This window comes from Anser brachyrhynchus (genome assembly GCF_964034855.1).
Source record: "Anser brachyrhynchus genome assembly, chromosome: W".
Lineage (NCBI taxonomy): Eukaryota > Metazoa > Chordata > Aves > Anseriformes > Anatidae > Anser > Anser brachyrhynchus.
Window position 1 is genome coordinate 23325100 of NC_137704.1, and position 27209 is coordinate 23352308.

Genomic DNA, 27209 nt, shown 5'->3' on the forward strand with positions numbered 1-27209 from the left:
ACCTTTTAATAGTCCCATATGGCCAGTGCGGAAGTCTAATGGTGAGTGGAGACTAACAGTGGACTATCGTGGCCTGAACGAAGTCACGCCACCGCTGAGTGCTGCAGTGCCGGACATGCTAGAACTCCAGTATGAACTGGAATCAAAGGCAGCCAAGTGGTACGCCACAATTGATATCGCTAATGCATTTTTCTCCATCCCTCTAGCAGCACAGTGCAGGCCACAGTTGGCTTTCACTTGGAGGGGAGTCCAATATACTTGGAATCGGCTGCCCCAGGGGTGGAAACACAGCCATACCGTTTGCCATGGACTGATCCAGTCTGCGCTGGAGCAGGGGGAAGCTCCTGAACACCTGCAGTACATCGATGACATCATTGTGTGGGGTGACACTGCAGAAGAAGTTTTCGAGAAAGGGAAGAAAATAGTCCAAATCCTTCTGAAGGCTGGTTTTGCCATAAGACAAAATAAAGTCAAAGGGCCTGCACGAGAGATCCAGTTTTTAGGAATAACATGGCGAGATGGATGTGATCAACAAAATAACAGCTATGTCTCCACCAACTAGCAAAAAAGAAACACAAACTTTCCTAGGTGTCGTGGGGTTTTGGAGAATGCATATTCCAAATTACAGTCTGATTGTAAACCCGCTCTACCAAGTAACCCGTAAGAAGAATGCTTTTGAATGGGGCCCTGAGCAATGACAAGCCTTGAACAAATTAAATGTGAGATAGTTCATGCAGTAGCCCTTGGGCCAGTCTGAGCAGGACCAGATGTAAAGAATGTGCTCTACACCGCAGCCGGGGAGAATGGCCCCACCTGGAGCCTCTGGCAGAAAGAGCCTGGGGAAACGCGAGGTCGACCCCTAGGGTTTTGGAGTTGGGGATACAGAGGATCTGAGGCCCGCTACACTCCCACCGAAAAAATAGGTATTGGCAGCATATGAAGGAGTTTGATCTGCTTCGGAAGTGGTCGGTACTGAAGCACAGCTCCTCCTGGCACCCCGACTGCCGGTACTAGGCTGGATGTTCTAAGGAAGGCTCCCCTCCACACATCATTCAGCCGATACTACACGGAGTAAGTAGTTTACTCTTATTACTCAGCTCTGATTACTCAGCGGTCTCGAATAGGAAACCCCAGTCACCCAGGGATCTTGGAAATGATTATGGACTGGCCAGAAGGCAAATATTTTGGGATATCACCAGAGGAGGAGGTGGCCCGTGCTGAAGAAGCCTCGCTGTACAACAAGCTACCAGAAAATGAGAAGAAATATGCCCTGTTCACTGATGGGTCCTGTCGTACTGCGGGAAAGCATCGGAGATGGAAAGCTGCTGTATGGAGTCCTACACGACGAGTTGCAGAAGCTGCTGAGGGAGAAGGTGAATCGAGTCAGTTTGCAGAAGTGAAAGCCATTGAAGTGAAAGAAAAGTGCAGAAGAAGAGTGCAAAAGAAGAAAAAAAAAGAAGTGCAAAAGAAAAGTTCAGAAGTGAAAGCCAAATGCCCTGTGGGGGTGGTTACAGCAATGGAAGCAGAACAACTGGCAGAGCAGGGGCAAGCCCATCTGGGCTGCTGCACTGTGGCAAGATATTGCTGCCCGGGTTTAGAACCTGGTTGTAAAGGTACGCCATGTAGATGCTCTCATGTGCCCAAGAATCGGGCTACTGAAGAACATCAAAACAACCAGCAGGTGGATCAGGCTGCTAAGATTGAAGTGGCTCAGGTGGACCTGGACTGGCAACATAAAGGTGAATTATTTATAGCCCGATGGGCCCATGACACCTCAGGCCATCAAGGTAGAGATGCAACATACAGATGGGCTCGTGATCGAGGGGTGGACCTGACCATGGACACTATAGCACAGGTTATTCATGATTGTGAAACATGTGCTGCAGTCAAGCAAGCCAAGCGGTCAAAACCTCTTTGGTATAGAGGACGATGGCTGAAATATAAATATGGAGAGGCCTGGCAGACTGATTACATCACACTCCCTCAAACCCGCAACAACCAGCGCCACGTACTTACAATGGTGGAAGCAACCACCGGAGGGCTGGAAACATATCCTGTGCCCCATGCCACCGCCCGGAACACTATCCTGGGCCTTGAAAAGCAAGTCCTATGGTGACATGGCACCCCAGAAAGAATTGAGTCAGACAATGGGACTCGTTTCTGAAACAACCTTATAGACACTTGGGCCAAAGAACATGGTATTGAGTGGGTGTATCACATCCCCTATCATGCACCAGCCTCCAGGAAAATCAAGCGATACAATGGACTGTTAAAGACTACACTGAAAGCAATGGGTGCTGGGACATTCGAAAATTGGGATACACATTTGGCAAAGGCCACCTGGTTAGTCAATACCAGGGGATCTGCCAACCGAGCTGGACCTGCCCAATCAAATCTGTTACATACAGTAGAAGGGGATAAAGTTCCTGTAGTGCACGTAAGAAACATGCTGGGTAAAACAGTCTGGGCTACTCCTGCCTCAGGAAAAGGCAAACCCATTCGTGGAATTGCTTTTGCTCAGGGACCTGGATGCACTTGGTGGGTAATGCAAAAGAATGGGGAGGTCTGGTGTGTACCTCAAGGGGATTTAATACTGGGTGAGAATAGCCCATGAGTTGAATTGTATTATGTTAATTATTATATAATACTGTATGTCATCACTACCATGATTGCTATATGTCAATGTCCAATTAATGGTATCACAGTAACAGCCACACAGATAATAATGAATTTTGATTGAAATGGACAAGCACAGAGATGTGATGGAACGAGAACAAGCTTCAACATGCAGTGATCCAACATCACACACCATCTCTTCTGCCCTGAAAGACTGCTGAGACAGATGGAGCCCTAGTCAGTCACGGACTATGCAAACCCAGTGGACATTCTATATAACATAGAAGAAATTGGTGATTAATTGGAATGTATTGGAAAGGGTGTAACCTGAGCATGACATAAATAGTATGGAATAAGGGGTGGATATTGTCCTGGTTTCAGCTAGGACAGAGTTAATTTTCATCCTAGTAGCTGGTAGGGTGCTGTGTTTTGGATTAGGATAAGAGTGTTGATAACATGCTGATGTTTTAATTGTTGCAGAGCAGTGCTTACACCAAGCCAAGGACTTTTCAGCTTCTCGCTCTGTCCTGCCAGCGAGCAGGCTAGGGGTGCAGCAGGAGCTGGGAGGGGACAGACCCAGGACAGCTGACCCAAACTGGCCAAAGGGGTATTCCATACCATCTGACGTCATGCTAAACAATATACAGGGGTGGCTAGCCGGGGTGGGGGGGCCGGCTTCTCAGGGATAGGCTGGGCATTGGTCAGCGGGTGGTGAGCAATTGCATTGTGCATCACTTGCTTTGTACACATTAGTAGTAGTAGTACTATTATCGTTATTCTTTTCTTTTCTGCCCTAATAAACTGTCTCTATCTCAACCCACAGGCTTCATTTTCCTGATTCTCTTCCCCCATCCCAGAGAGGGAGGGGGGAGGGTGAGCGAACAGCTGTGTGGTGCTTAGCTGCCGGCCAGGTTAAACCACAATAAAGGATAACAGACAAGTTGCAAAACACTGCCCTCCAGAAAGATTAGTTTAGCGTACTAAGCTTCTTCATTCTTTTTACTGTTGCTGAATACAAGATTTGCCTGAGTTATTAACGTATATGAACACATTCTGCAGAAAGAAAAAGAAACTACTGAGAAGCACTGGAGAAAGTAGTACTTGGAGCAACTTTTTACAGTTCAAAAGGTAATTCCTTTCCTACATTTAGAGATGCAAGACCATGTCTTAACAGTCTGGTTATAGCCAAATAAAACATAGGTTACATTCAGCCTGAAACCTCACTCCTCTCTCTCCCAGCAGCTGTTGCACAGCAGTTTTTTTCCCCTTCTTAAATATGCTCTTACAAAGGCTCAACCAACATAGATTCAACTGCTGGATCTACAACACATATGAAGACCATTACCTTCTCTTGCCCAGCATGATTTTCATCTTCGTGTTCTTCCACTCTCTGTTTCAATGCTTTCAAAAATTCACTCTTCTTATCAGTCCGCATTCTTGTCAACTTTGTTAAATGAGGCTGACCAACTTTGTCAACAGGGGATGAAGAATTTGACTGATGACACTAATGTAGGGGGTGAGGGAAAAAAAAGACTTAGAAGCACATTTGTTGAAATTCTTCTAAATGAAAGACAAAAGGCCTTTCAGGAACCTGTAGTTTTGGGTTGCATGTATATCCGCAGTCAAAAGCAGAGGAAAGATATCCATATTCCAGTATATATGGTTCTTGCATGTAAATAGAGATGCAGGTTTATGGAGCACTGCTAAAAAACCAGTTGACCTTCTGAAGTATATTAGCAGTTTTTAAATTTTAAACCTACCAAGTTATACATACTAGTGCACCATTTTTTACTCTAAATCAAGCCTACAAAGCAAATTATGCAGTAGTACTTAAAGGCAGTGAGGTACCTTTCACATTACCCTCTCTCACATTAACTTCTAGAAAACAAACATTAAATACAATTCTCCATAAGTTTTATTGATCTACTTATCTAACCAAACAAATCAAAAAATTGATATATTTGATTAGAACTACAAGCATTATTTTACCTCTTTCACTGAATTCTGTGGTACAGGAAATGCCTTGGTGTTTGATTTGAAAGGACTGAAATTGCCAATACCATATGCAGATTCATGAGGAAATGGAATCCCAGTTTTATTTTCTTTTGCTTGGCTTTTCCACGGCGTAGTCTAAACAAAAATTAAAGAATCATCAACTACAATAGAATTATTTTCAGGCATCTTTAGAAAACTGATTAAGGAAAAGCAAATCATAACAACAACCATAATTTAGTCCAAACACCTGTTTTCTGTAGGACCAACTGTTTATGAGCAATTAATCCTTTCATAAATAGCTTACACTTTTTATATAAAGAGCTAAATTTAAGAACGATTAAGATCATCATATGTCATGTATTAAGAACTAAAATATGAGTCTTTAACAGCTGAAAATAATTATAAAAGGGTTATATAGTAAATGGGATTAGATCAGGCTGGCAGCCAGTCACTGGTGGGGTTCCCCCAGAGTTCCATTTTGGGGCCAGTTCTCTTTAATGTTTTCATAAATAACATGGACATAGGACTCCAATGCATACTATACAAGTTTGCAGACAACACTAAATTGGGAGGAGCTGTTGACTCCCTCAAGGGTAGAGAGGCCTTGCAGAGAGATCTTGACAAATTAGATGGCTGGGCAATCACCAACCAATAGAATTTTAAAAAGAGCAAGTGTCAGATTCCGCACCTGGGATAGGGCAGCCCTGGATATGTGGACAGACTAGGGGATAAAAAGCTGGAGAGCAGCCCCACAGAAAGAAAAGTGGGGGGTTTGGTCAATGGCAAGTGAATGAGTCAACAGTGTGCCCTGGCAGCCAGAAGGGCCAACTGTACCCTGGAGTTCAAGCACAACATTGCTAGCCAGTCCAGAGAAGTAACTGTCCCGCTCTACTCTGCACTGGTGCAGCCTCACCTCGAGTACTATGTGCAGTTTCGGGCACCACAATATAAGACAGACATAAAACTATAAGTGAATGTCCAAAGGAGGGCTACAAAGATGGTGAAGGGTCTAGAGGGGAACCAAGCCTGCCAAGTTCAAGAAGCATTTGGACAATGCTCTCAGACATACGGTTTCATTCTGGGGTGGTACTGTATGGAGCCAGGAGTTGGACTCTATGATCCTTGTGGGTCCCTTCCAACTCAGTGTATTCTAGGATTCTATGATAATGTTTTCAATACTTTAAGTTCTAGAGTTATAAACAGCTCTATCAGGTGCTCTTAGGAGCACATGAAAAATTCCTGAAACAAAAATCAAAAGATGAACATGGAAAGTTGCATATGGAGAAGGACCAAAATGGCACTAAGAGGTTGCAACATCGTCTATATCAATAATTGGAATAAATTCTGAAGGTGTTGTTATGCCAACTATAGCTCTCAACTTGGTATCTCTTTTTCTGTTAAAAACATATACAGAAAAAGCATTACTATTCCGTAAATTAAAAACATCCTTTTCACTCTCACTTGGATGCTTCTTGCACTTCTCAAAAAAAAGGTAAATAAGAAATAAAGGAAGTTTCAGTTATAGTATAATTTAAAAAGAAAAATGAGAAAGTGTTTCCAGTCAACTTTGGGGCGTGTGGCACTTGAGGTATGCAAGACTTGAAAGCATACTCTAGGAACAGAATTCTCAGGGGTGAAATGAGCACATTCAGAATTAGAGCTCCCCCCACTCCCACCCCGGCTTGTTATTCATGCCACCGGTATCCAAAACTCACCTTTGCGGGTGGAGTGGCAGGTTTAGGGACTACTCCTTTATAAACACTTGTGCCAGTTCCATTTTTTACTGGCTGTGAATGAAGACTTCCTACCAGAGGGAATCCAGATATTTGCAGTTCTTTTGTACTGCCCTTTTTAATGACCAGCATTCTTGGAGATCTAGATTTAGGATTCAAAGGATACTCTGGAAAAAGAAAAACGTGTGCATATGTATATAGTCTTAAGTTTCTACTTCATAGGTTACTGGACAGCCATATGGTCCAGAACAAACAGGCATAAAGCAAAAACTTAGTCCAGAGTTAGGTTTCACAAATAACACACTGTTCAAAACTGGATAAAAAAAGGTTCTGGTCCACTTTCTACAACCATTGTTTGTAAAATATTTCACTTGGCACTGCAGGAATTTTACTTTCAGAAAGATATTCTTTAGTCAAAGAACTAGCTATACAGCTCTTGTTTGCAAACCTAAACACCAAATGCTATTAGTTGTTAATGGTTATCTTCAAAAGATATTACGGCTTTCATATTTCCTTTAAAGGTTACTAAAGAATTATTACTCGTAATAATTAACAGCTCACTTTAGAGTCAATGTTCCATAAAGTCCTTTATAAACATCACTTCTTATCAGAAGTGATGCATACTATTCCAGATCATGGCAATGACCATTTTCTATCTCCATGCCTAAGATGTCTATAACAGAACATCTGAACCCTACACCTTTTCCAGGTTCAAGACAGCACTAATTAGAAACATACAGCCAGCTGTCATACTCACTAAATAACTGACATTTGACAGTTTTCAAGAGCAGCTATTAAAAATAGTTTAAAATTTCCAAAAAGTGGGAAAAACTGTTTTTGCACATGCACTCCAATCTTGCATCAACAACCTTTTCCAAGATTATCTTCTCTCCCTGCAAGTGTTTCTAATTCATGGTCAGAGTCACCATATCCTACATTTAAAAAAGAAAACTATCTTAAAAGCATAAATTGCTTTAGTTTTGTTTAGCAGGTAAATGTTACACTTGTGATAAAGTTAAATGACAAATAAGTACAAAGTTATGAAATGAATTTTCATAATACAAGCATGCTCTCATCCCAGGTACACAAGATAAAATGTAATCTAAAAGTATCCTTTTTTTAAAAACAAGCATTTAAAGGGAATGGCAACATTCTTGAACATTGCATTTCCTTTGATAGGGAATAAAGAGCCTTAATTTCAGTTTTTCAACTACAAAATGAGATTTGCAAGAGCCAAGCTATAATAAAGATATCACACTGTAAGCTGTAACAAGCCACTGTACTGTAGTTTACAGAACCTATTTAACTAACAGAACTGTTCTTTCCTTTGCTTGTGAAGCAATACCTAAAAAGCCTGGAATCAAGAATCAGATCAACCTGAGCCACATCATGCAGCAGCCAGAGTGCTTCAAACGTGATAAAACACTCAAGTTGCTATAGAAATAAAATTAGCTATTGTTACACTTTTATTGAAAGTTAAATATTTCTTGACTTTCACATTAAAGCTACTAAATACACAAGAATGGAAAGTATTCCAATTTTTTAGACTACTGCAAAAGTTCTTAGCGATTTTGTAAAACTAGACGTAGGCCACCCCCTTCTAAATAAATACCTAACAGCACAAGATGTGCTGGGGAAGTATGAGAATAAGAGTCAGCAAATTAAAGTACCGCTTAAAATGAGCAACAAGATTCAGATCTCAGTACTAGTAACAGTTTAAATAGTAGCTTTCATGTTATTTAAATTGGCCCTCATTCTGAGTAAATTCTGAGGCGCTCTACAAGCAGCTGGTGGAAGTCATGAAATCACCAGCACTCGCTCTCACAGGGGACTTTAACTTCCTGGACATATGCTGGAAATACAACACAGCCCAGAGGAAACCATCAAGGAGGTTTCTGGAGTGCATGGAAGACAGCTTCCTGACTCAGCTGGTTAGTGAGCCTACTGGGGGGTCCCCTGCTAGACCTGCTGGTCATGAACAGAGAAGGACTGGTAGGAAATGTGGTGGTCGGGAGTTCTCTTAGGCAGAGTGATCACAAAATGGTAGAGTTCTCTATTCTTGGTGAAGTCAGGAGGGGGGTCAAGGCAGTAAAACTGCTACCTTGGACTTCCAGAGGGCAGACTGAACTGTTCAGGACACTGGTAGGGAGGGTCCCTTGGGAGTCAGTCCTGAAGGGCAGAGGGGTCCAGGAAGACTGGACGCTCCTCAAGAAGGAAGTCTTAAAGGTGCAGGAGCAGGCTGTTCCCGTGTGCTGTAAGATGAGCCGGTGGGGAAGACCGGCAAGGCTGAAGAGGGAACTTCTGCTGAGTATCTGGGAGAAAAAGAGAGGTTATGTCCGGTGAAAGAAGAGACAGGCAGCTCGGGGAGAGTACAAGGAAGTTGCCAGCATATGCAGAGAGAAGATCTGAAAAGCTAAAGCCCAGCATGAGCTCAACCTGGCACCTGGTTAAGGAAAACATAAAATGTTTTTACAAATATATTAAAGGCAAGAGGAGGACCAAGGAGAATCTCCATCTTTTACTGGACACAGGGGGAACATGACTACTGAGGATAACGTAAAGGCTGAGGTTCTTAATGCCTTCTTTACATCTGTCTTTACTAGCCAGACCAGTTATCCTCCGAGTACTCAGCCTCCCGACCTGGAAGTCTGGGACAGGAGCAGAAGAAACCCCCCACAGTTCAGGTGGAAATAGAGACCTGCTGCTCCACGTGTGTACTGGGTCGGGCTGGGATGTTAACTTTCCCTGCAGCAGCCCATACAGTGCTGTGCTCTGCACTCGTAGCTAAAACAGCAATGGTATCACACCAGTGCTGTGTTTCCTGCTGAGCAGTGCTGGCACAGCATCAGGACTCTCTCTAACCCCCCTAGGGGTGGGCAAAGATGTGAGAAAAGAAACATCACCAGGGCAGCTGACCTAAACCAACCAAAGGGATATTCCATACCATATGATGTCACACTCAGCAATAAAAGGTGGAAAAAGGAGGAAGAGGGGAGGGGTGGGCTCTCGTTGTGAAAACATCCGTCCTCCTCCCGAACACCGGCTACGTGCGTTGAGGCCCTGCTTCAAGGACGTGGTCAAGCATCGCTCATTTGTGGGAAGTAGAGAGTAATTTCTTTCCTCTGCACTTCCACATAGCCTTTACTTGTTTTGTTTAGTTTTCCCTTTCCCCCTCCCTCTTCCCCTTTCCTTTTTTCCCCTTTAGTTAAATTGTTAATTTAGTTAAATTGTTTAATTAATAATAATCTTTCCTTAATAATTATTTGTTTTTCCTTTAATTAAATCATCCTTATCTCAACCCATGAGTTGTTCTTTCCTTTACTTCTTCCCCTCCTCATCTAAGGAGGGGGAGGGAGAGAGCGGTTGTGGTGTTCAGCTGCCTAGCACAGTAAAACCACCACAGTCCTTTTTGGCGCCTAACATGAGGCTCGAAGGGTTGAGATAACAGTAGAATTGATTAAAATGCTTACAACTAACACACTTACTTGCTAGTCACCATGTTCAGTGTCCTGTTAATATTGGCGTGTTTGATCATGTGTCATGCAATCCGTGTCATGTTCTCCTTTCTCCTCTATATCCGATCCGAGAATGTGCTACAATCTGTGTTCGTTTTTTTTTAATTCGCTGTGCTGCCAAGCACTGGCCTTGAGGTTAATCTGGCATTCAGGCTCTGCGCTGTTATCATTTGGGTCTCATGGAAACTATCTTTTAGAGAACGTTCAGAATTACACTGCCTTTCTTTCCTCATCTGGAAGTCAGTTTATGAATAATATCAGGAATGGTACCTCCTCCTTCTTTCACAGTGGGCTAATTACAACAGTTTCTGAGTATTTTGAATATCCATGTGTAACCCATATATTACTATTTCTAATTCTGAATAATGGGTTTCCTCTTCTCTCTAAGATTAGTCGACTGTTTAGAAAGCTTACCCGGGAATCTATCCCAAAACAGTCTTGTGGCAGGTGGCAAGGTGTGTGGGAGGATATCGGCAGGTACCTCTCACGGGTGTCTCCTCCAATAGTTTTGAACTTCACCCCTGAACAAGTGCAAAATCCTAAAAACCTGATAGAATGTTTGAGAGTCATATGCCCTGACCCTGATAATGGTGGAGAACGACAGCTTGCAGCACCCTGCTGGGTCCTGGCTTACTCCTATCAAACACTGTTTAACATCATCCAGCACCTTGAAGAGAGGGAGGAAGTCTCTGAATCAGATGACCAGATAACACATGCTGTGGCTGACCCGGAGGATCAACCAACTATGGTATCAGTCGCCCCCATAGTCAAGTCAAAACAATGGAAACGGAAGTCAGCTCGTTTAGTAAGGGAAGAAGCCTCTCCTAAGAAGGAGGGAGAAGGCAGGCACCTCTAAAGCAGAGCCATCACAAAAACAGCAGGAAGAAGAATGGAAATCATAAAGGAATCAGAAACCACTTGATCCCTATCCCTGAGTGAGTCGCGAGAAATACGAAAGGATTATGGTCGATACCCAGGTGAACACATCCTCACCTGGCTGCTTCAGTGCTGGGACACTGGGGCCAATAGCCAACAGCTAGAAGGCAATGAAGCCAAACAGCTGGGATCCCTCTCTAGAGAAAGGATCAATGACAAAGGAATTGGGAGAGGGACACAGGTTCTCAGCCTCTGGAGGCGACTCCTGGCAGCTGTGAAAGAAAGGTATCCCCATAAGGAAGATATTGTATATCAAGTAGGCAAGTGGGCCACTATAGATAAAGGTCTCCAGCATTTGCGGGAATTAGTTGTGCTGGAGAAGGTTTATAGTGATTTGGACAAGGCCCAGACACCTCAAGATCCCGATGAAGTCCAGTGCACAACATCCATGTGGCGTAAATTGGTGCGGAATGCACCATCATCACATGCCAGTACGCTGGCAGGAATTCAGTGGGATGAGGGGATGGGACCAACAGTGTATACTGTATCCTGCATGCTTCAAAAATATGAAGACAACCTCTCTGCTCCGCTACAGGCCTGTGTCTCAGCTGTGGAGAAACTGTCCGAAAGACCTGACCACCTCGTAGAACGAGCATATCCCTCCTCATCCAGACGGAGTGATATTTCAGCCACTAAGAATCAGTATTTTCCTGCTCGAGTATCCAGGACGCACACCACGTGGCACCTTGTGGTTTTATCTGCGTGACCACGGGGAAAATATGAGGAAATGGGATGATGAACCTACTTCAACCCTAGCTGCTCGGGTACGTGAACTGAAAGGAAATACAGCAGAAAGAAGAGGGGCTCCTAAAAAAAATGCTGCTCCAGTTTCTGTTTGGCAGTTCCCCAGAGGCAGTAGAAAAACTGATGTTATTCTTGACCCTGATGAAGGGACCTCTGCTTCTCATTTGCAAGAATTAATTGGCAGATACTCCAACCAGGACTACAGGCACCCTGCCTCTGGCCAGGTGGAGGAGAGGGATAACCGAATTTATTGGACTGTGCGGATCCGATGGCCTGGCATATTGGAACCACAAGAATACAAAGCTTTAGTGGACACTGGCGCACAATGTACCTTAATGCCATCAGGCCACCAAGGGACAGAACCCATCTGTATCTCTGGAGTGACAGGGGGATCCCAACAATTAACTGTATTGGAAGCTGAAGTGAGTCTAACTGGGAATGAGTGGCAAAAGCATCCCATTGTGACTGGCCCCGAGGCTCCATGCATCCTTGGCATAGACTACCTCAAGAGAGGGTACTTCAAGGATCCAAAAGGGTACCGGTGGGCTTTTGGCATAGCTGCTTTGAGCACAGAGAAGATTAGGCAGCTGTCTACCCTGCCTGGCCTTTCAGAAGACCCTTCCGTTGTAGGATTGCTGAAGGTTGAAGAACAGCAGGTACCAATCGCTACCACAAGGGTGCACCGAAGGCAATATCGCACAAACCGAGACTCCCTGATTCCCATCCATGAGCTGGTTCATCGGCTGGAGAGCCAAGGAGTGATCAGCAAGACTCACTCACCCTTTAATAGTCCTATATGGCCAGTGCAAAAGTCTAATGGCGAGTGGAGGCTAACGGTGGACTATCGCGGCCTGAACGAAGTCACACCACCACTGAGCCCTGCAGTGCCAGACATGCTAGAATTCCAGTACGAACTAGAGTCAAAGGCAGCCAAGTGGTATGCCACAATCGATATTGCTAATGCATTTTTCTCCATCCCTCTGGCAGCAGCATGCAGGCCACAGTTTGCGTTCACTTGGAGGGGTGTCCAATATACTTGGAATCGGCTGCCCCAGGGGTGGAAACACAGCCCTACCATTTGCCATGGACTGATCCAGTCTGCACTGGAACAAGGGGGAGCTCCTGAACACCTGCAGTACATTGATGACATCCTCGTGTGGGGCAACACAGCTGAAGAAGTTTATGAGAAAGGGAAGAAAGTAATCCAAATTCTCCTGAAAGCTGGTTTTGCCATTAAACAGAGTAAGGTCAAGGGACCCGCACAGGAAATCCAGTTCTTGGGGGTAAAATGGCAGGATGGACGTCGCCATATTCTGATGGATGTGATCAATAAAAAACCAGCAATGTCTCCGCCAACTAGCAAAGAAGAAACGCAAGCTTTCCTAGGCCTTGTGGGATTCTGGAGAATGCATGTTCCAGGCTATAGTCAGCTTGTGAGTCCTCTGTATCGAGTGACTCGAAAGAGAAACTATTTCAAGTGGGGGCCCCGAGCAACAACAGGCCTTTGAACAAATCAAACAAGAAATAGCTCGTGCAGTAGCCCTTGGGCCTGTCCGTACCGGACCAGCTGTGCAAAACATATTTTACACTGCGGCCGGGGAGCATGGCCTCACCTGGAGCCTCTGGCAGAAAACCCCAGAAGAAACTCGAGGTCGACCTCTGGGTTTCTGGAGACGGGGCTATCGAGGATCAGAAGCCAATTACACCCCAACTGAAAAGGAGATACTCACGGCATATGAGGGTGTTCAAGCTGCTTCAGAAGTTGTGGGTACAGAAGCACAGCTCCTCTTGGCACCACAGCTACCTGTGTTACACTGGATGTTCAAAGGGAAAATTCCCACTACACAGCATGCAACTGATGCTACGTGGAGGAAGTGGATAGCGTTAATTACACAGCGGGCTCGAATGGGGAAATCCAACCGCCCAGGAATCCTGGAAGAGATCATGGACTGGCCGGAAGGCAGAGATTTCGGAGTGCCGACAGAAGAGGTAACCCGTGCTGAAGAGGCACCAGCATACAATGAGTTGCCAGAAGACAGAAAGCAGTCTGTGTTGTTCACTGACGGATCCTGCCGTGTGGTAGGGAGCCATCGGAAATGGAAAGCTGCTGTGTGGAGTCCCACACGACAAGTCGTGGAGGCCATGGAAGGGGAAGGCGAGTCGAGTCAGTATGCAGAAGTAAAAGCCATACAACTGGCCCTAGAAATTGCCAAAAGAGAAAAATGGCCAGTACTGTATCTCTACACTGACTCATGGATGGTGGCAAATGCTCTGTGGGGGTGGCTGCAGCAATGGAAACAGAGCAACTGGCAGCGCAGAGGTAAACCTATCTGGGCTGCTACCCTGTGGCAAGATATTGCTGCTTGGGTAGAAAACCTGGATGTAAAAGTACGTCATGTAGATGCCCACATGCCCAAGAGCCGCGCTACTGAAGAACATCAGAACAACGAAGAAGTGGATCGAGCTTCAAAAATTGATGTGGCTCATGTGGATCTGGACTGGGGACGTAAGGGTGAGCTGTTTGTAGCTCGATGGGCCCATGAAACATCAGGACATCTGGGGAGGGATGCCACATACAGATGGGCTCGTGATCGAGGGGTGGACCTGACCACTGAGGCCATCACACAGGTTACCGATGAGTGTGAGACCTGTGCTGCAATCAAGAGCGCCATGGAGGTAAAATCTCCCTGGAATAGGGGGAGGTGGCTAGGGTTTCAATATGGTGAGGCCTGGCATATTGACTATATCGGACCACTCCCACAAACCCACCAAGGCAAACGGTACATACTCACCACAGTAGAAGCAACTACTGGGTGGCTGGAAACATACCCCGTAAACCATGCCACGGCCCGAAACACTATCTTGGGCCTGGAAAGGCAAGTGCTGTGGCGTCATGGTACACCAGAGAGAATTGAGTCTGACAATGGCAGTCATTTCCGAAACAATCTTGTCACCTCCTGGGCCAAGAGGCATGGTATTGAGTGGGTGTATCACATCCCTTATCACCCACAAGCCTCTGGGAAGGTTGAGAAGTACAACGGACTGTTAAAGACTATGTTACGAGCATTGGGTGCTGGGACATGGAAACAATGGGACATAAATCTACCAGAAGCCACTTGGCTAGATAACAACAGGGGGTCTGACAGCCGTGCTGGTCCTGCTGAAGCAAAACCCCTACACACGGTGAAAGGAGCTAAAGTCCCCGTAGTGCATGTAGGAAAGTGGATGGGGAAGGCGGTGTGGGATGCTCCTGCCTCAGGAAAAGGCAAACCCACTCGTGGGATTGTCTTCGCCCAAGGACCGGGGTATACCTGGTGGGTCATGCAAAAGAATGGGGATATCAAGTGCATGCCTCAAGGAGATTTAACCTTGAGAGAAAACTAATCTGTAATCTAAGTTATATGTTGTAGGAAGATGCTGCAGGATCAACAACAGGTCAACTTCGCAAGGAACCGGGCAAGTGCAACAAGGACTTGAGCTAAGCTGGTGCTGGCGTCCAGACATCCAACTCCGCCTGCTGTGAGTGACCATTTTGGCAGATGAAGACCAAGTTGTCAACAGTTCTTATGAACATTTTCCAAGAAAGACCTATAGGATGAAAAGACATACTTACCCATCGATCTGTTAAAGGACAAGGGACAACGGTGATGAGAATACTTACATGCTAAAGTATGGGGGACCTGAGAGTGACACAAATGTTATGGAATAAGGGGTGGAGGTTGTACTGGGTCGGGCTGGGATGTTAACTTTCCCTGCAGCAGCCCATACAGTGCTGTGCTCTGCACTCGTAGCTAAAACAGCAATGGTATCACACCAGTGCTGTGTTTCCTGCTGAGCAGTGCTGGCACAGCATCAGGACTCTCTCTAACCCCCCTAGGGGTGGGCAAAGATGTGAGAAAAGAAACATCACCAGGGCAGCTGACCTAAACCAACCAAAGGGATATTCCATACCATATGATGTCACACTCAGCAATAAAAGGTGGAAAAAGGAGGAAGAGGGGAGGGGTGGGCTCTCGTTGTGAAAACATCCGTCCTCCTCCCGAACACCGGCTACGTGCGTTGAGGCCCTGCTTCAAGGACGTGGTCAAGCATCGGTCATTTGTGGGAAGTAGAGAGTAATTTCTTTCCTCTGCACTTCCACATAGCCTTTACTTGTTTTGTTTAGTTTTCCCTTTCCCCCTCCCTCTTCCCCTTTCCTTTTTTTCCCCTTTAGTTAAATTGTTAATTGTTTAGTTAAATTGTTTAATTAATAATAATCTTTCCTTAATAATTATTTTTTTCTTCCCTTTAATTAAATCATCCTTATCTCAACCCGTGAGTTGTTCTTTCCTTTACTTCTTCCCCTCCTCATCTAAGGAGGGGGAGGGAGAGAGCGGTTGTGGTGTTCAGCTGCCTAGCACGGTAAAACCACCACAACGTGGACTGTCACAAGTCCATGGGGCCAGATGGGATCCACCCAAGGGTGCTGAGGGGGTTGGCAGATGTGACTGCTGGGCCGCTTTCCATCATCTATCAGCAGTCATGGTCATCTGGAGAGGTCCTGGATGTCCCTGTGACTAGCGGTGTTCCCCAGGGGTCGGTGCTGGGTCCGGTCTTGTTCAACAACTTCATCGACGACCTTGATGAGGAAACAGTGTCCACCCTCAGCAAGTACACTGATGATACAAACCTGGGAGGAGCGGACGACACGCCAGAAGGCTGTGCTGCCATTCAGCAAGACCTGGACAGGCTGGAGAGATGGGCAGGAAGAAACCAAATGAGGTTTAACAAGAGCAAGTGTAGAGTCCTGCACCTGGGAAGGAACAACCGCATATATCAGGACAGGCTGGGGGATGACCTGCTGGAGAGGAGCTCTGTGGAGAAGGACCTGGGGGTCCTGGTGGACGACAGGTTGGCCATGAGCCAGCAGTGTGCCCTGGTGGCCAAGAAGGCCAATGGGATCCTGGCGTGCATTAAAAGAAGCACGGCCAGCAGGTCAAGGAAGGTGATCCTCCCCCTCTACTCTGCCCTGGTCAGGCCTCACCTGGAGTACTGTGTCCAGTTCTGGGCTCCCCGGTACAAAAAAGACAGGGATCTCCTGGAAAGAGTCCAGCGGAGGGCCACAAAGATGATACGGGGCCTGGAGCACCTCCCCTATGAGGAAAGGCTGAGACACCTGGGTCTGCTCAGCCTTGAGAACAGAAGACTGAGAGGGGGATCATATTAATGTTTATAAATACCTTAAGTGTGGGAGACAGAGGGATTTGGCCAACCTCTTTTCAGTGGTTTGTGGGGACAGGAGAAGGGGCAATGGCCACAAAATGGATCACAGGAAGTTCCGCACCAACACGCGAAAGAACTTCTTCACAGTGAGGGTGACGGAGCACTGAAACAGGCTGCCCAGGGAGGTTGTGGAGTCTCCTTCTCTGGAGATATTCAAGACACGTCTGGACGCCTACCTGGTCAACCTGCTCTAGGGAACCTGCTTTTTGCAATGATCTCTCGAGGTCCCATCCAACCCCTACAATTCTGAGAATCTGCAACTGGAGACTTAGTAATGTGACGCCTATCTATACGAAAGGTCATAAGGAGGAACCAGGGAACCACAGGCCTGTCAGCCTGATCTCGGTGCCAGGAAAGGTGATGGAGCAGGTCATCTTGAATGCAATCATTCAACATATGCGGGACAACCAGGGAAACAGGGCCAGTGTTATGGTTTAACCCGGCTGGCAGCTAAAAACCACACAGCCGTTCGCTCACCCTCCCCCCTCCCTCTCTGGGATGGGGGAGAGAAACGGGAAAGTGAAGCCGGTGAGTTGAGATAAAGACAGTTTATTAAGACAGGAAAATAATAAGAACAACAACAACAACAACAATAATAATAATAGTATTAATAATAATAATGTGTAAGAAACAAGTGATGCACAATGCAATTGCTCACCACCCGCTGACCGATGCCCAGCCTATCCCCGAGCAGCCGGCCCCCCACCCCGGCCAGCCACCCCTATATATTGTTTAGCATGACGTCAGATGGTATGGAATACCCCTTTGGCCAGTTTGGGTCAGCTGTCCTGGGTCTGTCCCCTCCCAGCTCCTGCTGCACCCCTAGCCTGCTCGCTGGCAGGACAGAGCGAGAAGCCGAAAAGTCCTTGGCTTAGTGTAAGCACTGCTCTGCAACAATTAAAACATCAGCATGTTATCAGCACTCTTCTCATCCTAATCCAAACCATAGCACCCTACAAGCTACTAGGAGGAAAATTAACTCTGTCCTAACTGGAACCAGGAGAGATATCCACCCCTTATTCCATACCATTTATGTCATGCTCAGGTTACACTCTTTCCAATACATTCTAATTAATCACCATTTTCATCTATGGTATATAGCAATCATGGTAGTGATGACATACAGTATTATATAATAATTAACATACTACAATTCAACTCATGGGCTATTCTCACCCAGTATTAAATCCCCTTGAGTTACACACCGGACCTCCCCATTCTTTTGCATTACCCACCAAGTGCATCCAGGTCCCTGAGCAGAAGCAATCCCACAAATGGGTTTGCCTTTTCCTGAGGCAGGAGTAGCCCAGACTGTTTTACCCAGCATGTTTCTTACGTGCACTACAGGAACTTTATCCCCTTCTACTGTATGTAACAGGTTTGATTGGGCAGGTCCAGCTCGGTTGGCAGATCCCCTAGTATTGAGTAACCAGGTGGCCTTTGCCAAATGCGTATCCATATTTTCGAATGTCCCAGCACCCATTGCTTTCAGTGTAGTCTTTAACAGTCCATTGTATCGTTCAACTTTTCCAGAGGCTGGTGCATGATAGGGGATGTGATACACCCACTCAATGCCATGTTCTTTGGCCCAAGTGTCTATAAGGTTGTTTCGGAAATGAGTCCCGTTGTCTGACTCAATTCTCTCTGGGGTGCCGTGTCGCCATAGGACTTGCTTTTCAAGGCCCAGGATAGTGTTCCGGGCGGTGGCATGGGGCACAGGATACGTTTCCAGCCATCCGGTGGTTGCTTCCACCATTGTAAGTACGTGGCGCTTGCTGTTGCGGGTTCGAGGGAGTGTGATGTAATCAATCTGCCAGGCCTCTCCATATTTATATTTCAGCCATCGTCCTCCATACCAAAGAGGCTTTGACCGCTTGGCTTGCTTGACTGCAGCACATGTTTCACAATCATGAATAACCTGTGCTATAGTGTCCATGGTCAGGTCCACCCCTCGATCACGAGCCCATCTGTATGTTGCATCTCTACCTTGATGGCCTGAGGTGTCATGGGCCCATCGGGCTATAAATAATTCACCTTTATGTTGCCAGTCCAGGTCCACCTGAGCCACTTCAATCTTAGCAGCCTGATCCACCTGCTGGTTGTCCTGATGTTCTTCAGTAGCCCGATTCTTGGGCACATGAGAGCATCTACATGGCGTACCTTTACAACCAGGTTCTAAACCCGGGCAGCAATATCTTGCCACAGTGCAGCAGCCCAGATGGGCTTGCCCCTGCGCTGCCAGTTGTTCTGCTTCCATTGCTGTAACCACCCCCACAGGGCATTTGCTACCATCCATGAATCAGTATAGAGATAGAGAACTGGCCATTTTTCTCGTTCAGCAATATCTAAAGCCAGCTGAATGGCTTTCACTTCTGCAAACTGACTCGATTCACCTTCTCCCTCAGCAGCTTCTGCAACTCGTCGTGTAGGACTCCATACAGCAGCTTTCCACCTCCAATGCTTTCCCACAATACAACAGGATCCATCAGTGAACAGGGCATATTTCTTCTCATTTTCCGGTAGCTTGTTGTACAGTGGGGCTTCTTCAGCACGGACCACCTCCTCCTCTGATGATATCCCAAAATATTTGCCTTCTGGCCGGTCCATAATCACTTCCAAGATCCCTGGGTGACAGGGTTTCCTATTTGAGCCCGCTGAGTAATCAGTGCAACCCACTTGCTCCATGTAGCATCAGTTGCATGATGTGTAGAGGGGACCCTTCCTTTGAACATCCAGCCTAGTACCAGCAGTCGGGGTGCCAGGAGGAGCTGCGCTTCAGTACCGACCACTTCCAAAGCAGATCGAACTCCTTCATATGCTGCCAATATCTCCTTTTCAGGTGGAGTATAGCGGGCCTCAGATCCTCTGTATCCCCGACTCCAAAACCCCAGGGGTCGACCTCGAGTTTCCCCAGGTTCTTTCTGCCAGAGGCTCCAGGTGGGACCATTCTCCCCGGCTGCGGTGTAGAGCACATTATTTACATCTGGTCCTGTTCGGACTGGCCCAAGGGCTACTTCATGAACTATTTCCTGCTTAATTTCTTCAAAGGCTTGTCGTTGTTCAGGCCCCATTGAAAAGCATTCTTCTTACGGGTTACTTGGCACAGGGGGTTTACAATCAGACTGTAATTTGGAATGTGCATTCTCCAAAACCCCACGACACCTAGGAAAGTTTGTGTTTCCTTTTTGCTAGTGGTGGAGACATAGCTGCTATTTTATTGATCACATCCATTGGGATTTGACGACGTCCATCTTGCCATTTTATTCCTAAAAACTGGATCTCTCGTGCAGGTCCTTTGACTTTATTTTGTTTTATGGCAAAACCAGCCTTCAGAAGGATTTGGACTATTTTCTTCCCTTTCTCAAAAACTTCCTCTGCAGTGTCACCCCACACAATGATGTCATCGACGTACTGCAGGTGTTCAGGAGCTTCCCCCTGCTCCAGCGCAGACTGGATCAGTCCATGGCAAATGGTAGGGCTGTGTTTCCACCCCTGGGGCAGCCGATTCCAAGTATATTGGACTCCCCTCCAAGTGAAAGCCAACTGTGGCCTGCACTGTGCTGCTAGAGGGATGGAGAAAAATGCATTAGCGATATCAATTGTGGCATACCACTTGGCTGCCTTTGATTCCAGTTCATACTGGAGTTCTAGCATGTCCGGCACTGCAGCACTCAGTGGTGGCGTGACTTCGTTCAGGCCACGATAGTCCACTGTTAGTCTCCACTCACCATTAGACTTTTGCACTGGCCATATGGGACTATTAAAAGGTGAATGAGTCTTGCTGATCACTCCTTGGCTCTCCAGTTGACGAATTAGCTTATGGATGGGAATCAGGGAGTCTCGGTTGGTGCGATATTGCCACCGGTGCACAGTTGTGGTAGAGACTGGCACCTGCTATTCTTCAACCCTCAGCAACCCCACAACGGAAGGGTCCTCCGAGAGACCAGGCAAGGTAGACAACTGTTTAATGTCCTCTGTCTCTAAGGCAGCTATGCCAAAAGCCCAGCGGAACCCTTTTGGGTCCTTGAAATATCCTCTTCTAAGTCTATGCCAAGGATGCACGGAGCATCTGGGCCAGTCACAATACGGTGCTTTTGCCACTCATTACCGGTTAGACTCGCTTCAGCCTCCAATACAGTTAACTGCTGGGATCCCCCCGTCACACCATAAATACAGATGGGCTCTGGCCCTTTATAGCTTGATGGCATTAGAGTACATTGTGCACCGGTGTCTACCAAAGCCTTATACTTCTGTGCGTCTGACGTGCCAGGCCATCGAATCCACACAGTCCAATAAACTCGATTGTCCCTTTCCTCCCCCTGGCTGGAGGCAGGGCCCCTCTAGTCCTGGTCAGAATCTTCATTTCTGTGTTTAAAGGACTGCCTGCTGGAAGTTGGAGCAGCAAACTTCAGAGAACTCCTTTTTCCCAATTGTTTTCCTTTGCAATTCACGTACCCGTGCCTCTAGGGTCGCAGTAGATTTTCCATCCCATTTTCTCATGTCCTGTCCATGGTCACGTAGGTAAAACCACAGGGTGGCGCAGGGTGTGTACCCACCATATTGTCTTCCTTGCATAGATGAACGTTTACCCCTAATAGCTGAGACACTGGTTTGTAGAGGTGGGGAGGAAAATAAACTCTCTTTAAGTTGGTGGACCTCTGCAGAAAGTTTCTCCACAGCCGAGACGCAGGCCTGTAGGGAAGAGGAGAGACTTTCTTCGTACTGCCGGAGTAATTTAGCCACTTCATCCACTGTGGGTTCCTCATCCTCTTTCCAGGCCATTACTGCCAATGAGCTGGCATATGATGATGGTGCACTCCATACAAACTTCCGCCACATGGGTCGTGTACACTGGACTTCATCTGGATCTGTGGATATTTGTGCGTCGTCTAGGTCCTTATAAATTACTTCCCGTATGGCTAATTCCCTCAGGTACTGAATTCCCTTCTCCATGGTGGTCCACTTGCCTGGTAGACATACAAGTTCTTCCTTGAAGGGATACCTTTCCTGCACAGCTGACAGGAGACGCCTCCAGAGGCTGCGAGATCGTGCTCCATCTCCAATTGCTTTGTCAATGCATGCGTCCCTAGCAAGGGATCCCAGCCGCCTGGCTTCCTTGCCCTCTAATTCCACATAATTGGCTCCCGTGTCCCAGCACCGGAGCAGCCAGGTGACAAGCTGCTCACCTATACAGCGACCAAAATCTTTTCGCACATCTCGTAGCTCACGCTGGTATAGAGTCCGGGTAGTTACTGTTGATTTTTCGACATCTTCATCCTCCTGCACCTCTGATGGCCCAGCCTCGTCTTCTCTATACCTAGACCTAGCAGAAGACTGTCTGCGTTCTAAACGACCTGAATCTCTACACCATTTTTTCACCTTGTCTACAGGGGCAACTTGCACTGCTACAGCTCATTTCTCTGACCCAGCCACAGGAGCGGCTGCAGGAGCTGGAGCTGGAGCGGCTGCAGGAGCTGGAGCGGCTGCAGGGTCTGTCACTTGGTTGATAGTAGCATCAATTGCAGCTCGATAGGCACAAGCCAGACCCCAGCACGCTACAGTGATTTGTGTCACTTTGGAACTGCCAGAGTCATGACACCTTTTTTTCAAGCATTCTGCCAGCTTTTTAGGATTTTGCAGTTGTTCAGGGGTGAATGTCCAAAACACTGGAGGTGACCACTGCTCTAGAAACCTGCCCATATCCTCCCACACTCCCTGCCACTCGCAACTATCCTGCCTCAAGACAGCTCTCCGGACGAGATTCCTAAGTAGTTGTTTAACCCTCAACAAAACCTGAAGCGCATTCAGGAGACATAACAACAAGAGCAGGCTGGTCTGAGTATCCCAAGGATATTCAACATCTCGGAGAACCACCGTAACTAGCTCGGGGGATAAGAGGGTGATGGTGAAGGAGAAAGGGAGAGTGAACAGGTAGGGAAAAATATCTTCCCCTGTCCCCTCCACAGATTGGCTCCCTGACGAAAAAAGGCAGTAGGTGTAATTGCTAATAGTTTCCGAGATATGGTTTCCAAAGTATAGAGTCGACGACAGTGCTGAGTACAAATACCAGGATAGAGTCGTGACCAGAAATCTCATCATTTCATAAGCCATTGTTACACCGCACAGTACCATAACAATCTTAAACCAGGGCCCGGAAAGGATAAACAGCATGACAGGGAGCACATACAGAAAGTAACGCGCTATAAAACTCAATTTGGAAAACAGGCACAGCAGACTGGAGATTAAGGCAATCCACATCGTGACTAGCAACTATTAAGCAGGTCTAATACTTATACCAATTTTAGTTTAACACACTCTGGTCAAATCTGTCGATATCTCAACCCTTCGAGCCCCACGTTGGGCGCCAAAAGGACTGTTGTGGTTTAACCCGGCCGGCAGCTAAACACCACACAGCCGTTCGCTCACCCTCCCCCCTCCCTCTCTGGGATGGGGGAGAGAAACGGGAAAGTGAAGCCGGTGAGTTGAGATAAAGACAGTTTATTAAGACAGGAATATAATAATAACAATAATAGTGATAATAGTATTACTACTAATAGTGTGTACAAAACAAGTGATGCACAATGCAATTGCTCACCACCCGCTGACCGATGCCCAGCCTATGCCTGAGCAGCCGGCCCCCCCACCCCAGGTAGCCATCCCTATACATTGCTTAGCATGACGTCAGATGGTATGGTCAGCAGGGGCTCATAAAAGGCAAGTCCTGCCTGATCAACCTCATCTCCTTCTATGAAAAGGTGACCCGCCTGGTGGATGAGGGAAAGGCTGTTGATGTAGTCTACCTAGACTTCAGCAAGGCCTTTGACATGGTCTCCCACAGTAGTCTCCTGGAGAACCTGGCAGCCCGTGGCTTGGACAGGTGCACTCTTCGCTGGGTTAAAAACTGGCTGGACAGCCAGGCCCAGAGAGTGGTGGTGAATGGAGTGAAATCCAGCTGGCGACCGGTCACCAGTGGTTTTCCCAAGGTGTCAGTGTAGGGGCCCATCCTTTTTTATATCTTTATTGGTGATTTGGATGAAGGAGTGGAGCGCACCCTCAGTAAGTTTGCAGAGGGCACCAAGTTGGGGAGAAGTGTCGATCTGCCGGAGGGTAGGAAGGCCCTGCAGAGGGACCCAGACAGGTTGGGTTGATGGGCAGAGGCCAGTGGGATGAGGTTCAACATGGCTAAGTGCCGGGTCCTGCACTTGGGGCACAACAACCCCATGCAGCACTACAGGCTTAGGGCAGAGTGACTCAAAAGCTGTGCAGAGGAAAAGGATCTGGGGGTGCTGACTGATGCTCACCTGAACATGAGCCGGCAGTGTGCTCAGGTGGCCAAGAAGGCCAAACGGCATCCTGGCTTGTATCAGGAACAGTGTAACCAGCAGGACCAGGGAAGTGATCGGCCCCCTGTACGCTGCTCTGGTGAGGCCATACCTCGAGTACTATGATTAGTTTTGGGCCCCTCACTACAAGAAGGACATCGAGGCCCTGGAGCATATCTAGACAAGGGCTACGAAGCTAGTGAAGGGTCTGGAACATAAGTCTTATGAGGAGCAGCTGAGGGAAGTGGGGTTGTTTAGTCTGGAGAAGAGAAGGCTCAGGGGAAACCTTATTGCCACATTCTTAATGAACAATTCAGTATCAGAAGCCTACTTTCAAGAAAAATATGGCTATCATTTTACAGTACAAATCAGGTGGAGATGAGAAAGTTATCCCAGACTACAGTTCAGTTCAATGCCCACTCTCAGGGTTGGCTTTGTTACAAGTAATTCATCAACACACAGATCAGCTCAAGAAATTTGCTTCCAGGAAGAGACCTTAAGTCTTTGCAACCTAACCTGCTCTTTCCAGCCCTCCTAGGTTTTTCTCCCAGCTCTTTAACTATTCTAATCAGTCAGAAGCATTCTTTCATGAAGTCTTCAACTAGCAATCACATCACTAGTTTAGGTGACCCACCTTTGTGACATTTCCTCTTGGTAGATAAATTCTTGACATCTTTACAAAAAGATGCATACTTGTTCTGGGACAAGAACCCTAGCTGTGGTTGTATCTACAGACCAGACTGATATTCAAATAGAAGCATTACCTCTCTTACAAAGAGATACTCACGTTGTAATAATACTGAGGAAATTTCCTCAATTTCCATCTGTATCTTTGTAATATTCTAAAATAAATTATGCTTCTAATAAAACTACTTCAAATCTGTACTATATTTTTATATTTAAGAACATCAACAATACTCACCCCACACACCTGCAGCTAAAGACTTATTCTGGTTTGGTTCCCTCTCATATTCAGGATTCAAAGACGGCTGAAAGGAAAGTTTATCATTATTTAAAACAAAATTCAAAGAGTCTTGAATTCTAAGACCAATGAAATAAAGAACCGCAACAATATCAGAAGTATAACCTCTGCTGTCCAAGACTTTTAAATGGAGACAGACTAGAAACTTCCCTCTGCAAACCCAAATATACCAGTGCTCACTTGTTTCTCTTCTCCAATAAAACATCTCTGGGCTCCCCGGTACAAAAAAGACAGGGATCTCCTGGAAAGAGTCCAGCAAAGGGCCACAAAGATGATATGGGGCCTGGAGCACCTCCCCTATGAGGAAAGGCTGAGACACCTGGGTCTGCTCAGCCTTGAGAACAGAAGACTGAGAGGGGATTTTATCAATGTTTATAAATACGTTAAGTGTAGGAGACAAAGGGATTTGGGCAGCCTCTTTTCAGTGGTTTGTGGGGACAGGAGAAGGGGCAATGGCCACAAAATGGATCACAGGAAGTTCCGCACCAACATGCGAAAGAACTTCTTCACAGTGAGGGTGACGGAGCACTGAAACAGGCTGCCCAGGGAGGTTGTGGAGTCTCCTTCTCTGGAGATATTCAAGACACGTCTGGACGCCTACCTGGGCAACCTGCTCTAGGGAACCTGCTTTGGCAGGGGGGTTGGACCCAATGATCTCTCGAGGTCCCTTCCAACCCCTACAATTCTGTGATTCTGTGATCTCAAGCAGCAGTCAATACCATTATATAAACTATCTGAAGAAAGCCAAAAACAAACCAAAAAAAAAGTGATGTATGGTTCTTCAAAGAGGAAGTTTATCCTTCCTCTTATATCCTAAAATTGTAGGTTGAAACATGAAACCTCAAAGGACCAGCGGCAGAATAACTTTGTTAGTACTTCAAATTTCCAGTGAGGTATGTATTAAATTCTACACAATTACACGTGCCGCAGTTTACTGTGGCAAAAATACTATAAAAAATCAACTTGGAACCCAACTGTAGTTTCACTTAAACATTTAATTGACAATAATAAATATACAGTGATAAAAATGGAGATGAAAAGAGAAACAAGTTAGCGGACAAATGACTAACACCCCCTTACCTATGGGAAGGGCGATCCCTTACACGATAACCTGTAACTGGTGAAATCTCATGAAGTAGCTTGTAATGGACAAAATGGAACTTGCAGAAACAATAGAATCTTGTTTATTATAATTACAATTAACTTACAAAATCCTCAGCCTCAAACTGTTTAGGTACTTCCTTGTCTTCCTTTTTCCCAGTTTCATTATCAGGTACATTGTTTTCATGCAGGCCTTGGCTTTTTCCACAGTGGGAAGTGCTGGTATGAGCACGGGAACCTCCGCCATGGTATCCCCCACGATAGTTTATATTTTCTGTACCATTTCTGCCTTGTGAACGCCAACCATTCTTCTCTTTTCTTCCAAAATGCCCTTAGATTTTTAAGTTTTAAAGAAATGTAATAACAACCAGTTTTGGAAGAACAGTCTACTTTTGCAAAATTGTTAGAGGAGTCAAGCAAGCAGCCCCATACTCTGGGATGTGATAGCATAGTGGACTTATTCATATAAGCAGTAGGGAAGAATCTCATAAAACAGTTCTAGAGAAAGAGGATTGTAGTCCAACATTAAGACTACTCAACCCCTTTTCCTGACTACTCATTTATATGTCATTAGCTAGAAAATTAAGAATTAGAACGAGTTAAGATAGAAATACACCTGGAATCGCATTACTCTGACTAACCCTTACTCATCACATTCTCTCCCAGATGATCCATCTTTCCATCACCTCTAATGTTACTACAGAACACAACATTTAGCATAGGACAACTATTATCATCATATATTTTTTTCCTAGCCAGAGTGCTACATATCAATGATGTAAAAACATTCCATGAAAGCTAAATTATACCTCTATAATGTCGTCCAACGTTAGAATCAAGCCCATCTGAGGAGTTGCGTCTTCTGCGATTTACTTCATAACGATTCTCTGCCCACAAAAAGTTTTCAGAATGTCTCTCAAAGTTCAGTGATGACTGTAAAGGAGCAAAAGTAGTAGACCCGAGATATCTGATTAATAACAAAACTGTAACATGCATTACTCGT

General features: G+C 46.1%; 2 protein-coding genes across 26 annotated transcripts in view; one reads left to right on the forward strand and one right to left on the reverse strand.

Moving 5' to 3' along the window:
• LOC308184831 (bis(5'-nucleosyl)-tetraphosphatase [asymmetrical]-like) overlaps nucleotides 1-27209 on the forward strand; it is a 118966-nt gene that overhangs the window by 32905 nt on the left and 58852 nt on the right. The window lies entirely within an intron of this gene.
• Nucleotides 1-27209, reverse strand: part of LOC308184754 (vasculin-like) — an 80300-nt gene that overhangs the window by 20899 nt on the left and 32192 nt on the right. For 16 of the 25 annotated variants that reach the window (XM_080572205.1, XM_080572209.1, XM_080572200.1 and 13 more), the window contains 7 exons: nucleotides 27016-27139; nucleotides 26314-26537; nucleotides 25046-25112; nucleotides 16209-16268; nucleotides 6327-6511; nucleotides 4606-4746; nucleotides 3962-4120 (listed from right to left, as the gene is read on the reverse strand). In XM_080572205.1, coding sequence (XP_080428331.1) covers nucleotides 3962-4120; nucleotides 4606-4746; nucleotides 6327-6511; nucleotides 16209-16268; nucleotides 25046-25112; nucleotides 26314-26537; nucleotides 27016-27139 — 960 coding nt within the window. Of the gene's footprint in view, nucleotides 1-3961; nucleotides 4121-4605; nucleotides 4747-6326; nucleotides 6512-8445; nucleotides 8575-9829; nucleotides 9946-16208; nucleotides 16269-25045; nucleotides 25113-26313; nucleotides 26538-27015; nucleotides 27140-27209 lie in introns of those variants that run through there. The other 9 variants (XM_080572211.1, XM_080572212.1, XM_080572213.1 and 6 more) reach the window with 5 other exon arrangements.